The sequence below is a fragment of the Dasypus novemcinctus genome, chromosome 4 (genome assembly GCF_030445035.2).
Source record: "Dasypus novemcinctus isolate mDasNov1 chromosome 4, mDasNov1.1.hap2, whole genome shotgun sequence".
Lineage (NCBI taxonomy): Eukaryota > Metazoa > Chordata > Mammalia > Cingulata > Dasypodidae > Dasypus > Dasypus novemcinctus.
In genome coordinates, this window is record NC_080676.1 from 165,777,606 (window position 1) to 165,792,226 (window position 14,621).

Genomic DNA, 14,621 nt, shown 5'->3' on the forward strand with positions numbered 1-14,621 from the left:
TGTTGAGTGGAGGCAGGGGTCACCCACTCCACCCAGCCCCCAGCCCACCTCCTGCTGCCCCTCCTTGGGCTGGCAAGGGTCACCCCCCCACCCAGCCCCCAGCCGTCTCCTGCTGCCCCTCGTCGTGAGTGGCAGCATCGGGGCTCAGCCTCAGCAGCTGGCAAGTGGGGGAGCTGGCGCCCTCGTGGTCTGGCTGGCCCCCGGCACCCCTCGCCCGCCTCCCCACACCCCCTGTGTGCGTTTCCTCGGATAGTTATGCCAGAAGTGGGGGGACAATCAAGGCAGCTTGAGCCCTCTTGTAGTCACCCCTTCGTTCCTTACAGAAATGTGTGCAAATCCTTCAAGCAACGCCTCTCAAAGTGGGGTCTGGGGACTCTTGGGGGTCCCAAAACACACTCAGTGGACTTCCCCAGAGGCTGCGGGACGTGTGGCAGTGTCACTGCCCCAGTGCTGAGTAGAATGTGTCCTGGGTTTTCCCATTTTAGAAATTCTTTTAATTTCTAATATCATAACTGTCAGTAGCTAGAACCTACGTAAATGAAAGCTCTTTGGGGTCCTTCATTTTTAGAGAAGAAAAAGTTTGCGACTTGCTACCTTAGGGCGTGGCGCTTTTCCTCCCTGCCATGGAGATCGTGCATGGCTCCTTCCAGAAGACGCCAGGTGGGGGCCCCCAGGTGATTGCCAGGTGGGGCCCTGGGTATCCAGGACGAGGCCTGGCCGCCCCCTGCTGGGCGATTTCAGGGGCTGCAGCCAGCCTCCCCAGGGCGGTGATCCAGGTGGTGGGTTATGTAAATGAACCAGGTCCTACCTGCATGAGCCGAGTGTTCATCGAGGTCAGTGTTCTTAAGACTTTAGTGCGTCTCACCTTTCAAGCAAATCGGCTTCATGTGATGGTGGAACACCTAATCTTTGCCTGGTGAAAGATGCTCTCAGCCACGATTGTTTCCAAAGAATGGAGGCATTGAGAAAGGCAGGTCCTGTGGAAGCTCGGGGGGTCACAGCGGAACCCGGGCCCCCGGTGGACTAACTAAATAGCTCACAGGCCTCCTTGGTGCCAAACGCCCGCGCTCTTCCACCACGCACATGCCTCTCCTGGTGCCCGGCGAGCCGCCAGCCTGCCCTAGGCGAGTGCCGGTGGAGAAGCCATTTTGATATTTGTTATTAGAACTCGAGAGACGCTTGACTAGAAAACGCCAGGCCTGAAGGTGTAATAATTTATTACTCCCTTTTTCCCCACTTTAGTTCACCGTCATCTAGCAGCTCACTCTGATTTCAATCTTTTTAATGGAATAGGAGATTTCCTCTGGAAGAGATCCCGCTGGATGAAAAGGGAGCGGCCCAGTGGCTTCACAAGCTGTACCAGGAGAAGGTAAAGGCCCTCGGCGCTCCTCCGCGTATCGGTCCGTGGCGAGGTGTTGGAAGGACAGGCAGTTCGTACGTGGCCTTTCCGCGGAGGTGCGAGGGCCCCGCGGTTCCTAAATACTTCTTTCTGACCCCTCTGTTCTGTCTTTTTTTCCCTTAATGTTTAAGAGATTCACAAACTAGAGAAAAACATAAAGGAGAACATTATACTTACATAGCCATGGCCGATGACATGTTACCCCGTTTGTTTCATTTTTCCACGTAAAAGAAATTTTAACTCCATAATAGACTTCTAGATGGACGAAAGACACAATCTAGGTAAGGCCGGGGGTTTATGGCAGCCCCGTGAGACCCCATCCCCCTTCCCGTGGCACGTCTCACCCCTGCCTCCAACTTCCAGTCTACGTATCATAGATACACCGGTACATTGGAAACAGGTGTTCATTTAGCCTAGGTTATCAGGAATCCCTTCCAGTGTAAAATACCTAGTAATTCTGGCTAATGTACAACAAATGTTTTTTTTACATGCACCGATGAGCTCTCAAGAAAATGAAGGGGAATCCCAGGGACCAAAGAGGGAGGTAGAAGGAAGCCAGGCCCACCAGCCTCAGAGCCGGAGCCACCGTCTCCCGGTAGAGCTTGCTGCTCCCCACGGCCAAAGCCTCGGGTTATAGTGACTACATGGAAACAGGAGATAAGTTTGGCCTCATTCAAGGCAGGAGGGTAGATCTGAAAACCCCAAAGGAAGCCGGACTCTTTGAGAGTCTGGCTAAAACAAAACAAAACTACCCACCACCAGCATCAGGAAATGACCTAGAGGCTTACCCTTCTCCTCTCGGGTTCAAAAAGGCTTGCCCTGGTGACGCAGGGTCACCGGCCTGCTCCCAGACTGGCCTGGGGTTGGAATTCATACCAACAGCAGAGTCCAATCCGCACAAACAAAAGCATCATTGTAAAAGGTCGTTCTCAGTCAATAACCCTAGCGCTCCTGAGAAAGGCAAATACAAAACTGGAGGAGCACAACCCACACCTAAGCTGCCCACTTTTTCTACAGATAAAAGCTGAAGATGAGCTCAAACCAAAATACAAATACAAAAATTTGGGGGAAAAACATTGTGGACAAGGGTAAGGGAAAACTAAACCCCCAAAAAACTCCAAATAATAGAACCATCAGTAGAGACTAAAACAAGTATGTTTAAAATGATTAAGTACAAAGAAAGAGTTGAAAATAAGAGTACAAGACCTATGAAAATATGAGACTGGTTTAAGAAAAACCAAGTAGGACTTATCAGCATAAGAAATCTAATCATTGATGGTAAAATCTTAATGGGAAAATTTGAACAGCAGATTAGATGAGGCTGAAAAGAGAAACGGTAAACCAGAATACAGATTTGAGGAAATTACCCAAATGCGCACATAGAAGAAACATGAAAGATTAAAAGATATGGAGATTAGACCAAGAGGTCTAATATATAACTTTGAGAATGTCCAGATATATAATAAAGAGCAATTTTAATAGATAATAGCTGAAAATTTTCTAGAATTGATACGAGATTCTAGAAGGGATCAATAAAAAGAAATCCAGCCCCCTGCACTTTGTAATGACACTTCAGAACACCAAACACAATGACAAGAGTGTAAGCATAACTGGAGAGAAAAGGCAGACTACCATTAGATTGACATTAGACACACAGCACTCATCATGTCTCAGGAGCTCTTCTACATATTTTACTTTTTCACATGTGTTTTATCCTCTTGATAATCATATACATCACACACACAGAAAATAGGGTAAAGCCAGAGAAAGTAGAACAACAGAAACAATAAAAACAGCAGCAGAAATTATTTAAGTAGAAAAGAGCGAATTAACTGCGCCAGAAGCATTTTCTATAGAAATATTAATAAAATTGAAAATCTTGGGAAAGCAATAATTATTAGGAATGAAAAAGGAAACAACCAAAGAGTAGGGAGAGAGAAAAAAAAAAATAAGAGTGACATGAATAACTTTTGTCCATTCATCTGAAAACTTAGATAAAATGTATACTTTCCTAGAATAATATGCCATCCAAACTCCCTCAGGAAGAGAAAAAGAACCAAAGAAAGAGAAAAATAGAAGTACAATGTCCGTGCAGCATGTAGATGGATAAGTGGATAGGTAACTCTGTGTTCTAGGTTGCAAAGTAAAATGCATCTCTGATACTAGGTCAAGTTAAAAGAGTGTAAAACTCTTAACACAAAGTGACATTTGCAAGCAACAGTATTTGTTTAGCAGAAAATTGGAAATAACCCACAAGTTCATTTTTAAGAAATGGATTTGTACTCCCGTAATGTAATAAAACAAAATGAATGAACTAAATCCACAAATTAACATGTCTAAATCTCAAGCATATAGTGTGTGGGGAAAAAAAAAAAACAGGTTTCAGTGTACATGAGGCATAGTGCTTTTTACAGGAAATTGCAACACCCACCAAAAGTGCGGCGCGTTCTTGTCTGTGAACGCGTGCCCGTGGGGTGCGAGCCCGAGCCGATGGCTGGGAAAGAGAACACCAAATCGGGCAACCACGGCCTCTGGAGGGGAGAGGCTGTGCCCCGTCTCTGTTTTACTTTCTCACATAATCTGAACAAAAGCAGGACGTGAGCGCCAGCACACACAGTTGTGTTGCTAACACACACGTATCGACTTTATTCAGCCAAAGCAACAAGCGTAGGTGACGCCTCCCTCCTCCCCGTCACAAACTTGCCCGGTTCACATGCAATGCCAAGTCCCTTGGTTCTCGTTGGTGGAAGTCGGCTGAGACTGTCTTTCCAAGGCTGCCCTCGAGGCGCTTAGCCTAGGAAGGGAGACGGACGCCAGGCCAGGGGGGCACAGCACTGTGGGGCGGGCTGGGGTCCGGTGGGGTGTGCACAGCCGCCCCGTGCAGAGCAGAGCCCCAGGGACCAGTCTGCAGGCCAGCCCAGGGCCTCTCCCCCAGGCAGCGCGGGCTGCGCTGGGCAGGCAGGGAAACCGAGCCCCACTGGTGGAGGGCGCCCGCCGCGGCCCCTCGCCCGGGGGCCCACAGGACACGGAGCAGCCAGCCCGGCCCGGCAGGCGTGGGCAAGGCACAACCTTCACTCCTTACCTGTGGGACGTTGTCTCGGGGAAACGGCCGCGCCGAGGGGTTTGCGTGCTTTCCAGCCTTGAAGTCAAGTTGCCGAGGGTCTGCTGAAGGGCTCCGCCGTCCACCTGGCCCGCGGCTCCCGCACGCGGCAGCTCCCCGCCTTCTCTTCCAGGACGCTCTTCAGGAGATGTACAAGCAGGAGGGCGTGTTCCCCGGGGAGCAGTTCCAACCCCCCCGCCGGCCGTGGACGCTGCTCAACTTCCTCTTCTGGGCCACCGTCCTCCTGTCCCCCCTCGTCAGCTTCGTCCTGGGCGTCTTTGCCAGCGGGTCGCCCCTGCTGATCCTCGCCTTCTTGGGGTTCGTTGGAGCAGGTAAGGAGCATGCGTGACGACGGCGGCCCTGCCGGGACCCGGCCACTTGGCACTGTCACCAGCGGCTAAGTCTCGTCCTGGTGGACACAAAGTGTCGTCCCAGCTGGGCCCAGGACCCCCTCTAGAGAGCCGCGGAGTCCCCGATGGGAGCCGGCGGCCTTCGTCCGCTGGCGTTTGGGCTCCTGGGGTTCGGGCGGCCCTGCAGGCTTCCCAGGGCCTTTCACCGCCACCTCCGGCCCCCACCCCAGGGGCTCGGCGGCCTGTCCCAGCCCCCGCTCCTCCAGGCGTGGCGGAGCTGAGTCTCCTCCAGGCGTGGCGGAGCTGAGTCCCCGGACCAGCGCGCTGCGGCTGAGGGGCTCCGTGGGAAGGGCCGCAGCCTCGGGGCACCCCCCCACCGCGTGCGTGCTCACCCCCCCCATGCGCTCACCACCCCACCCCCCGTGCACTCACCCCCCCACGTGCGCTCATTCCCCCTCCGTGCGCTCACCCCCCCACGTGCGCTCACCCCTCCACGTGCGCTTACCCCGTGTGTGCCCTTCTCCACCCCTGCATGTGCACCCCTAACGTGTGCACTTCCTCCAACCCGTATGTGCACCCCCCCACCCCTGCATGTGCACTACCGTGTGTGCTCCCCCCCTTGTGTGCTCCCCCACCCCTGCATGTGCACCCCCATGTGTGCTCCCCACCCCTGCATGTGCACCCCCACGTGTGCTCTCCCACCCCTGCATGTGCACCCCCATGTGTGCTCCCCACCCCTGCATGTGCACCCCCACGTGTGCTCCCCCACCCCTGCATGTGCACCCCCACGTGTGTACTTGCCCCCACCCGTGCATATGCCCCCCCACCTCTGTGCATGCTTCCCCCCCCCCCCCGGCGTGTGCCCCATCATGGCTACTCCCCCTCAGTCTCGCGTGTCCCGGGACCACGGCCTCCCCAGGGCCTCCCACTTCCCGCGGCCCCTCGGGCTGCTGTCTCCCTATGGAGCCGGGGTGGGGGGCCCTGAGAAAGCGGGAGGTCCGAGGTCACCACTGTCCTCTCCCCTGCCGGGGGCCACGCCAGGCCAGGGAGGACAGGGCCAGACACCTGCTGAGCCGCGATGCCCTTTGTTCCCCCAGGCTTCCCAGAGGCCCTGCTGGTGCCAGGCCACCCGAGGGGTGGGAGACACGGGGACCTGGGCAGCAGGGGCCCTGATAAGCCGGTGGGGAGCGTGGCCTACGCATCTCTAAACGGGGGTGCTGCCCACGCCCCTTCCCCAGCATGCCCAGGGGCCCCCGCTTGGCCTGGGAGGGCCAGAGGGGGACAGGAATGGGGAGGGGGCTGGCGAGGCACCACCTGCTGCCCCCCAGAGCGCCGCCCCCGGGTCTGGGCAGCTCAGGGGCGCCCGACCGGCGGCTGGAAGGCCCCGGGGGGCCTGACGCGGCTCCGTTCCTTCCCTCCAGCCTCCTTCGGAGTCCGCAGGCTGATAGGCGTGACGGAAATCGAGAAGGGCTCCAGCTACGGGAACCAGGAGGCTAAGAAGGAGTAATGCTCGGCCGCGACCACACGCATGACCCGGCGGTGACACCCACTAATGCAATTAAAACAGAACCACCACGGGGAGGAAAAGACACTTAGAAACTATTTTTCTTATTAACTGGTGACTAATAATAACAAATAAAACTTGAGCCAAGAGTCACGAGACGGAAGGACTAGCCGGCGAAGACGGGCCGCTCCCCGCCCGCGGCCGGGCGGGGGACCCTCTCCGGGAGGGGCGTTTGGCCCTGAGGGTGGCGGCCGCCCTCCCGCAGGCGCAGGCCCTGGAGAGCCCCGCTCGCAGGCGGGAGCCTTGGGGTGCTTCCACTTCTTAAACGTAGACCTAGTTTGGGGTGTTTTTTTAACCAGTTATTTCGGGCACTTAACCTGGTCCCCACTTCTTCCTCCGCACCCCCAGAAACTGCCTCTTAAAGAATGTCCTGCTGTCCCTCTGGGGGCCAATCTGAACGGGTGACAGCCCCCCGCACGGTGGCCCTGCCCCTGGCGTGGCCGCGCGCTGGCCCGTCACCTGGGGCGGGGCGCCTGGTGGAGAAAGCGCTCGTTGATAAGCACACACTGAATGTAAGCGGAGTGGCCGGGCCGCGTGGCTCCCCCCTCCCCGCGGAGTGCCCCCCTCCCCGTACCCTCCATCCGGTGCCGGCCTGCGCGGGGCGGCGCCTCAGGTCTGTTTTTCAGTGATGGGGTCCCTGAGGACTCGGGGCTCCCGCCCTCTTATCCCCCGTGCAGGGTGCTGGGGAGGGACGTGCAGGCAGCCCCCGGAGGAGCTGAGCCCTGGTGGGGGGGGGGGGCTGAGACCCCGCAGGCTGCAGCCCCCGCGTCTCCCAGCGGGACTGGGAAGGGTCAGAGAGGTTTGGGGGTTACAGGCGTGTGGAGGCCCTCCGCTGCCCGCAGCAAGCAGAGATGCACTTTCTCCCCGTCCCCTTCCCCAGCAGCCCCAGGGGGCCGGGCCCCTCCTAGGCTCCCCTCTAAGTGGCCGTCCCCCCGAGGGCCCCGCTGACCCCCGGACCCGCCGGGCGGCCTTGCTCGCCTGCTCGGCGGCCACCGCTTCCTGAGATGCGCTCGGGGTGCGCCCTGGCCTGGGTGGGCCAGCGTCGCGGGAGCAGAGGGACGTCTCGGGGCGCTCAGGCCCTGCCAGCCCCCATGCGTCACTCCCGGCCTCGGGCAGGGGCCGCGCCGCCGCCTGCCCTGTGCGGTGGCTCTTAAACTTCCACCTTGCTTTTTTAAGTCACACTCCCCTCATGTTTTCCAGCAGGGACACGCAGCGTGCGTCACCTCGGCTACGCTCCGACGGGCACTCTGAATGCAGGCGGGTTGCATTTTATAGAAGAGAGGCACAGAGCAAAGCTAAGTTGACCAAATAACTACACGCTGGCCCCGGGAGGGGCCTTGAGAGAGCACCTGTTCCTTGTGAAAAAGACGTCGCCGAGGTCCACCCGTAGCAGCAGGGGGGCCCAGCACCCGCTCCTCCTCGCTCGCCACGCACGAGGACGCAGCTGCTGGGGGCTGGAGGGTTAGAAAACGGGGCGCGGCCACACCCGGCTTCAGTGCGCGTTCATTTCAGAGCCAGCCTCCCCCCGTTTTCACGCACGACCCCCCAACCCCCGCTTGGCCAGCTCGCGTGCTGGACCCCGCAGTACGCGGCGCTGCCACGCGGGCGGGTGGCTTCGCAGACCCCTTCCTTTCCCTTGCGCCACGCGCTGCTGGCTGCAAGCGTTTTAGGGCCTTGCCATGGTACATTCTAGCGCACTTAAACCCTACAGGCATAGGCCGCAGGGGCCCCGGGCAGGACACGTCACCCCCCCCCCCCCAAAAACCAACACGTGTGTGTAAATTCCACCGCAGCACGAGTGGGCTGGGAAGACGCACAGGGTAAGGCGAGGGGCGAGCCGGCGCAGCTTGCCAGCCTCCCCGGCCTTCCTGAGTCGACACACCCTAGCTTGTGCGTCTGGTACCGCGCCTCTGAGAGCAATAAAAACCATACCGTATGTGTTTTGGGTTTTTTTGTTCCTGTTCCTGTTTTTGTTTTTTGATTTTTTTTTTGGAGAGTATATTTGCTTTTTGATCCATTTCTGGAAGGAAAGGAGGAGGGAAGCCCCTTCGAGTTTTTTAAATTAAAGGAGTGAATCGCAGAGCGGCGCTGTCCATTCCCCTTTCCCCTTAGGCCCCAGCGGCCTAAGTGAGGGCAGCTTGCAGACTCGGACCGTCCATGCTGGCCCCGGAGGAGGGGGCATCCTTTCAGGCCTGCGGCCGCCATCAGACCACATGGAGGACAGGAGGCTGTGCTGGCTCGCAGCGCCCCCCGCCCCAGCCCCCCGGAGACCCCCCAGCACCGTCGGCCGTCCTGTCTGTGCCCGGGACACGGTCCCCAGAGCCCACCCCCCAGCAGACATCTCAGGCGCCGGGCAGGGTGCTGCAGCTGATCCGGCCCCCTCCCGGGGGCTCCTGAGTGGCCATGGCCTTGCAGGGTGTCTCTGTGGCAGGACCAGCCCTGGGCAGACTCTGGGGTCTTTCTCTGTTTGCGCCGTAAGCTGTCCTCAGCGCGCACAAGCGAGCAGACGGGTGGGAAAAGTGTGTCGGAGATGCGGGGGCACCCCCTTTCCGGGTGCCCGCTTATTCTTAAAACGAAGCCTCCAAGGCGAGTGCCAGGACCTGGGACGGGAAACACCGCCTGGCACGGGGCCTGGGTGACAGGGACCAGAATCACGCCCGGCGGAGGGGCTCACGCCCCCGCCCTCCGGTCGGAGACACCAGCTCTGAGTGCTGAACCGCTAGTGATAGAAAACCACGCAAGCGGCACTTTCTTGTAAAAAACGCCACGCAGGTGTCCTCCCGCGCCGTCCCCAGCACCGTCCCCGCCCCCCACGCGCCGCGGCATGGCAGCTCTTCCCTTGCGTGCTTGCACTTAGTCCAGGCACTGAGCCCCGAGGTCAAGCCGAAGGAAAAGCAGGGTGCCCTCATGACCGGGGAGGCGCCGCAGGCACCCACCGTGACTGCCAGCTTGAATCACACTGGGGGCGAGGAATAAGTCACGTTCTGCATGCTGCTTTGTCCCCGCCTGAGGCACGGAGAGGACGAGCCTCAGAGAAGCTTCCCAGCCCTGCAGGCTTAGCCCTGCATCTCCCGGCCCACGCTTCCCCGTGGCCGCAGTCCCCTAGCATGCAGCAGTCGGTGCTCAGAGGTGCGGGGGGCTCAACCGCCACACAAAACCAGGTCCCGGGCTGGGAGGGGCCTGCCAGTAGCCCGCCCTGGCCCTTCTCCGGAGAGCCAGCCCCCAGACCCCACCCGAGCTGCCCAAGAGCTCCTCAGGCGTTGCCCCCAGACTTGGGCAACCTGCGTGGGGCTGCTGGGGGGGGGGAACCCAGGCATCGCGTGCCCCACGTCCTTGCAGATGGGGCCAGGATGCCGAGGAAGGCAGCCTGAGGGGATGTGCCACCTGCCCTCGGCCGGAGGCAGTGGGGGGCACTCACAGGAACCGAGCTGTGCCACAAGCATTAGCCACTGGCTGCTTCAGTGGCTGCTTGGGAAACCAAATGAGCACTTTTAGGGGTGCTAGAAATTCCAGGAGGGGTTGGCACCAAATAGCCCAGGTGGCACAGCGTACTCTTCCCAAGGACGATTGACTTGCTTTAAAAGTTTAAGCTTTGTAATGACAAGGTCGCCTGGAGTTTTCTTTTCTCATAAAGTTTTCAGTTTCTTAACTTTTTGTTGCAAAAGTATTTGGACAGAGGTCAAACTGTGAATGAGATCCTGAAAATGCACTAAATTGTATTCAGTTAAACTGGAGTCAATTGATACACTGAAGAAATGCACCTGCTCCACTTGTACGTATTGCCTGCGAATTGTAAGTTGTGACAATCAAATGTTACTTGCCCAAATGCCAGGAAACTCACCTGGCTTCTCAATCGTACAGATTGCCCGCAAGTACCGGACCTGTAGAGGAAAAGATTTCTCTTTGGAGAACCACACAAACCACTGACTAGTGCAGGGGCAGACCTCCGGGGTTTTTCTATAATTGATCTGCCACCTGGAAAGCCGGCCAGTCTTTCGAAGGGTGGCGCGTCGAATACAGGGTGCAAACGTCTTCTATGGGTGTTTCCTGTTGTACAGTTCGTTTTTACAATTTTTGCTACTCACGAGCTTTACATAATTGAGGATAGAGGTAATTGGGGTTGCCGAAGCTTGTGGGGGTAAGGGGAGCCGCCTTAGAGTTTAAAAACCTGCGCCCCAAGCTATGCAGAGATCTCTTTGTACCCGGGCACCAACGAGCCTGCCTGAGCCATGGGGAGCTCCCGTTCGGCAGAATTTTCTGAGTGCAAATGTTGCAGGCGTCATACCTGTTTATTAAAACTGCTGCTGTGAAAGAGGGATAAAATATGCACGATACAAGAGAAAGCGCCTCAGTCTCCTTTTGTTTGTCTCTGGTCCGTGCGGTGCCTCATGATTGCGTTTGTCCAGGGACCCCCAGAGCCAGGAGGCCGAGGCGGAGCAGCCCATGCCGTGGGCCGTGGCTTCTCTCCGTGGCTGGCGTGCCGGAGGGGGCTCTCGACTCCCCCTCCAGTGCTCTCTGGAAGTGGGGGTGTGAGGCGAGTGAAAATTGGGCAAAAATCACTTGGGATCTAAAATATGCCAAAGGACCCACCATTTAAAAAAGGCTTTTAAAAGCCATCGAGGACAAAAGGTTTCTCAGAGTAGGCACGTGAGTATCCAACACTGTTTTTCACGGAGACAGGGCGATTCTGTGGAGAAAAGTCTCCCCGAGGAGTCCCTTCTTCTTGCTGGAAACGAGACATCTGGGTTCTCACCCGCCCCCAAGAATGTGCGGGGCTGGGAGGCCCCGGGTCGCTGTCCACTCGCGCCCCCGCCCCCGGGTGCCCCCCGGCCACCACTTGGGCTTCCAGACGAGACGTGGAGGGGGCCTCGCGGGCGGCCGGGATTTATTCCTAAAAGCCGGTGGGCTCCGGGGTGACGCCGCGCGCTCCGTGCCGAAGGACTGCGGGCCCGGCTGGAGGCCGAGGGGCCAGGCGAGCACGCGCGGGCCAGCCCGCCCTCCTGTGCGACGGCCCCGTGTGGGCACGCGTGCCCACGGCGTCCCCCCCCCGAGTCCACGCACACATGGGACACCTGGAGACGGGCCACGTTTAGTGAGGAGGAGCCACCCTGGGCACCGGACACTCCGGGACAGGTGTGTGTACACGTGTGTGCTCACACCAGCCAGCAAGGGGCTAGGAGAGCGTGGCCACGGGAGAAAACCTCCCAGGAAACGGGAGGAAAGCGCGGGGGCGGGGCTTTGGCAATCACCCCCGTTTTCCGGTGTCCCCCAGTAGACGGCGCGGGAACTCAGGATCACGCGTGCCGAGACGAGGCTCGGCCAGGGTCTCCGGCCTGGCCCGCACAGCCTCCCCTCAGAGGCGCCCCAGGCCTGAGCTGCCCGGGGGAGGCCCCGTCGTCGCAGGGCCCCCACTCAGCCTTCGCCTCGCTGTCCTCAGTGGGCTGCTCCCTGCTCAGGGCCGGTTTGGGCAACAAATCCCGGGGAAGGCCTCGGCCTCCTGTCCTGCCTGTTGACGTGTGCACAGACGCATGCACACATGCACGCGCACGCACATATGCACATAACACACGCACGCACGGCGGCGGGGGAGAGGAGGCCCAGGCTCCCGCCCCGAGGGAAGGGGTGGGACGCACTGCCACGAGCCAGCACCGGGGACGTGTGGCAGAGTCACCGGGTGGACGAGCCCACCGCGCCCGCCCGGCAGCGTGGCTCTTCCCAGGGCCTCGGGGACGGGAAGAAACAACGTGCTCAGATCCCTCCGACACAGCCTGCTTAGCTGCAGCTGAACCCCAGAATCCTGGGGCCTCCCCAACACCCGCAGGGGCCCGAGGAGGTCGAGAGGGGGCAGGCCTGGCGCCTCCCGCAGCAAGCGCAGCGTGTGGCCTCCAGATGAACCCGGACGCTGAGGCCGGCGGCCAGGCCCTGCGCCCCGCGAGCCCGCGCTCCGCCTGACTTCCCTTCCGCGGTGCCCACGAGGCTGGCGGGAGTCCCGGCCTGCACCCGGGGGCCTGGCCGCGTCCGAAGCCCCCGGGCGTCGCTGCCTGGACCCCTGGCCTGCAGGGCCCCAGCCGTGCCGGTGCCCGCCAACGTGGGGCCGCTCTCCCTGCACGGGAGACGCCTTCCCTCGCCTCAGTGATTCTCTGGCGCCTCCGCGACAGGGAGCCTTGGCCGCCTGGCCCCTTGCGCTGTGGCCTTTACAACCCTCTGCTTCGGACTCAGCAGCTCTGCGTCCACCACGTTTCCTCAGGTCCCCGCCGGCCTGGCGTCCGCCCGTGATGGCCAGTAAGAGACTAAGGTCCCAGCCGTCGGCGGCCCTGCCGGCGGACACGGCTGCAGGAGCAGTGCGGGCCGGGCACGTGCTGGCAGGGTGGGCGGGGGTGCGCGGTCAGGCTGCCAACCCTACACCCGCCGCAGCCCACCAGGAGAGGGGGCGGTGGGCCCGGCCTCAGCCTCCCCCCGGCCAGGGGAAGGTTCCGTGGCCAAAGGGGACGGCTGCTGCCGGGGACAACGAGACCTGGGCCACGGGTGCTGGCAGGCCCAGCCAGGGGACCCCAGATCTGCCTCCACCCCTGCTGTGCCCCCTGCCCCACATCTGCTGTGCCATGCTCCCTCCCCGTCCCTGCTGCGAGACCCCTGCCCCGCGTCCACTGTGCCAAGCCCCCCACCCTGTGTCCGCTGTGCCAAGCCCCTGCCCCGTGTCTGCTGCGAGACCCCTGCCTCGTCTGCCTGAGGGACCCCACCCCATGTCCACTGTCTCAAGCCCCCCCTGCCTCGCATCCCCTGGGCTGAACCCCCCGCCCCGTGTCTGCTGTGAGACCCCTGCCCCATGTCCACTATTCCAAGCCCCCCTGCCTCGTGTCTGCTGGGCTGAGCCCCCTGCCCCGCGTCTGCCTGCCAAGCCCCCCGCCCCGCGTCTGCTTTGCGGAGGGCAGTAGAAGCTCCGCTCACTGTGCTGCCCTTTGTTCCTACTTTGACCTTTGAGCAGCTGCCGAGGAAGTGGCTTTGCAGGGGTCCTTAGCACGAGGGAGAGGCCCTGCCCCCGTGGCGCAGGCGCAGGCGCAGGCACCGTGCGCCGTCTTCCTGGGGGGCCGCCAAGGCTGAACTGTGGAGGGCAAGCAGCCACGTGGGCGCCGGGGGCCACCAGGGACGCTGGGCCAGCGGCGGCCGTCCCCTGAGGGCGTGAGAGCTCCTGGGGGCCCCTCTGCTGCCACGGTGCCAGGCTCTGAGGCTGTCGGGGCCCTGAGCACCTGCCCCCGCAGCCTGCTCCTCGTCCCTTCCGAGCACGTCCAGGGTGGCTGGGGCGGCTCTGGCTGCGGCGGGGACGGTGCTAGCAGCCTGAACTTGCCCTTCGTCCCTGAGACCCTCAAGTCACTTCCCAGCCTCATCAGAAATGATCATCCAAACCAAAGGCCACCCCAGGATGATGGGGGGCTGCGGACCCCCGCCCCCCGGCCATCTCAGACCCGAGGCCTTGCTCCTCCAGGCAGGGTGGGCCGTGGGGACGGCAGGCGGAGACGCCCCGGCCCCCCACTTGGGGCCCGAGTGTCGGCCGGAGCAGCCTGCGGGCACCAGGCTGGCGGGGGTGTGTCAAAGCGGGGGGTGCGGGGGTGGGGGCAGCGGGAGCCGGCTGAGGGCCGTTGCCTGGCATCAGGGGTCAGGGCAGGCTGACCCCCCACCCGCAGGCGCCGCCACCTGCCCCAAGTCGGACGAGCTGGGGCCCTATTGGGTCAGTACTGGTCACGGAGGAGCCCAGAGATAAGAGGGTGTCCTGGGGAGAGGGGCCTGGCGGAGCAGCACCCCCAGCCCCCAGGAGGGGCGGCTGCACCGTCCCCCGCCTCCCTCCCACAGCCCAGCTTCCCCGCTGGCCCCCTCCCGAGGACAAGAGGACGCGCCCTGCTACTGGGGAGAAACCTTGGGCGGGTCCCGCGGCAGGGCGTGGGGTTGAAGCTCCCGGGTCGTTGCGGGGGAACCTGGCGGGTGCGTGGCGCTGGGGCCCGGCTTCCTGCTCCACCCGCGCCCTGCAGGGCTGGGGCTGGTGGGAGGGGGCAGCGAGGCTGGAGGAGGGGGCCCGAGGCCACCGCCCTGCTCAAAGGGGAAGGGGCTGCGCTGAGAGCCACGCACCGCGGCGGGGAGACGGTGCGCCAACGCACACCTCTGGGGATGCAGAGCAGGGGAGCGTCCAGGCCCACCCACCGCGCCCAGGCCCGC

General features: G+C 61.0%; 1 protein-coding gene across 15 annotated transcripts in view; it reads left to right on the forward strand.

Annotated features, from left to right (window-relative positions):
* The window catches only part of AGPAT3 (1-acylglycerol-3-phosphate O-acyltransferase 3), a 119,230-nt gene extending 108,474 nt beyond the window's left edge, over window positions 1–10,756 (forward strand). For all 15 annotated transcript variants that reach the window (XM_071214992.1, XM_058296311.1, XM_058296307.2 and 12 more), the window contains 3 exons: window positions 1,294–1,369; window positions 4,633–4,831; window positions 6,271–10,756. In XM_071214992.1, the coding sequence (XP_071071093.1) occupies window positions 1,294–1,369; window positions 4,633–4,831; window positions 6,271–6,356 (361 nt within the window). In that variant the 3' untranslated portion in view covers window positions 6,357–10,756. The remainder of the gene's footprint in view (window positions 1–1,293; window positions 1,370–4,632; window positions 4,832–6,270) is intronic.
* Window positions 10,757–14,621: the final 3,865 nt, after the last annotated feature.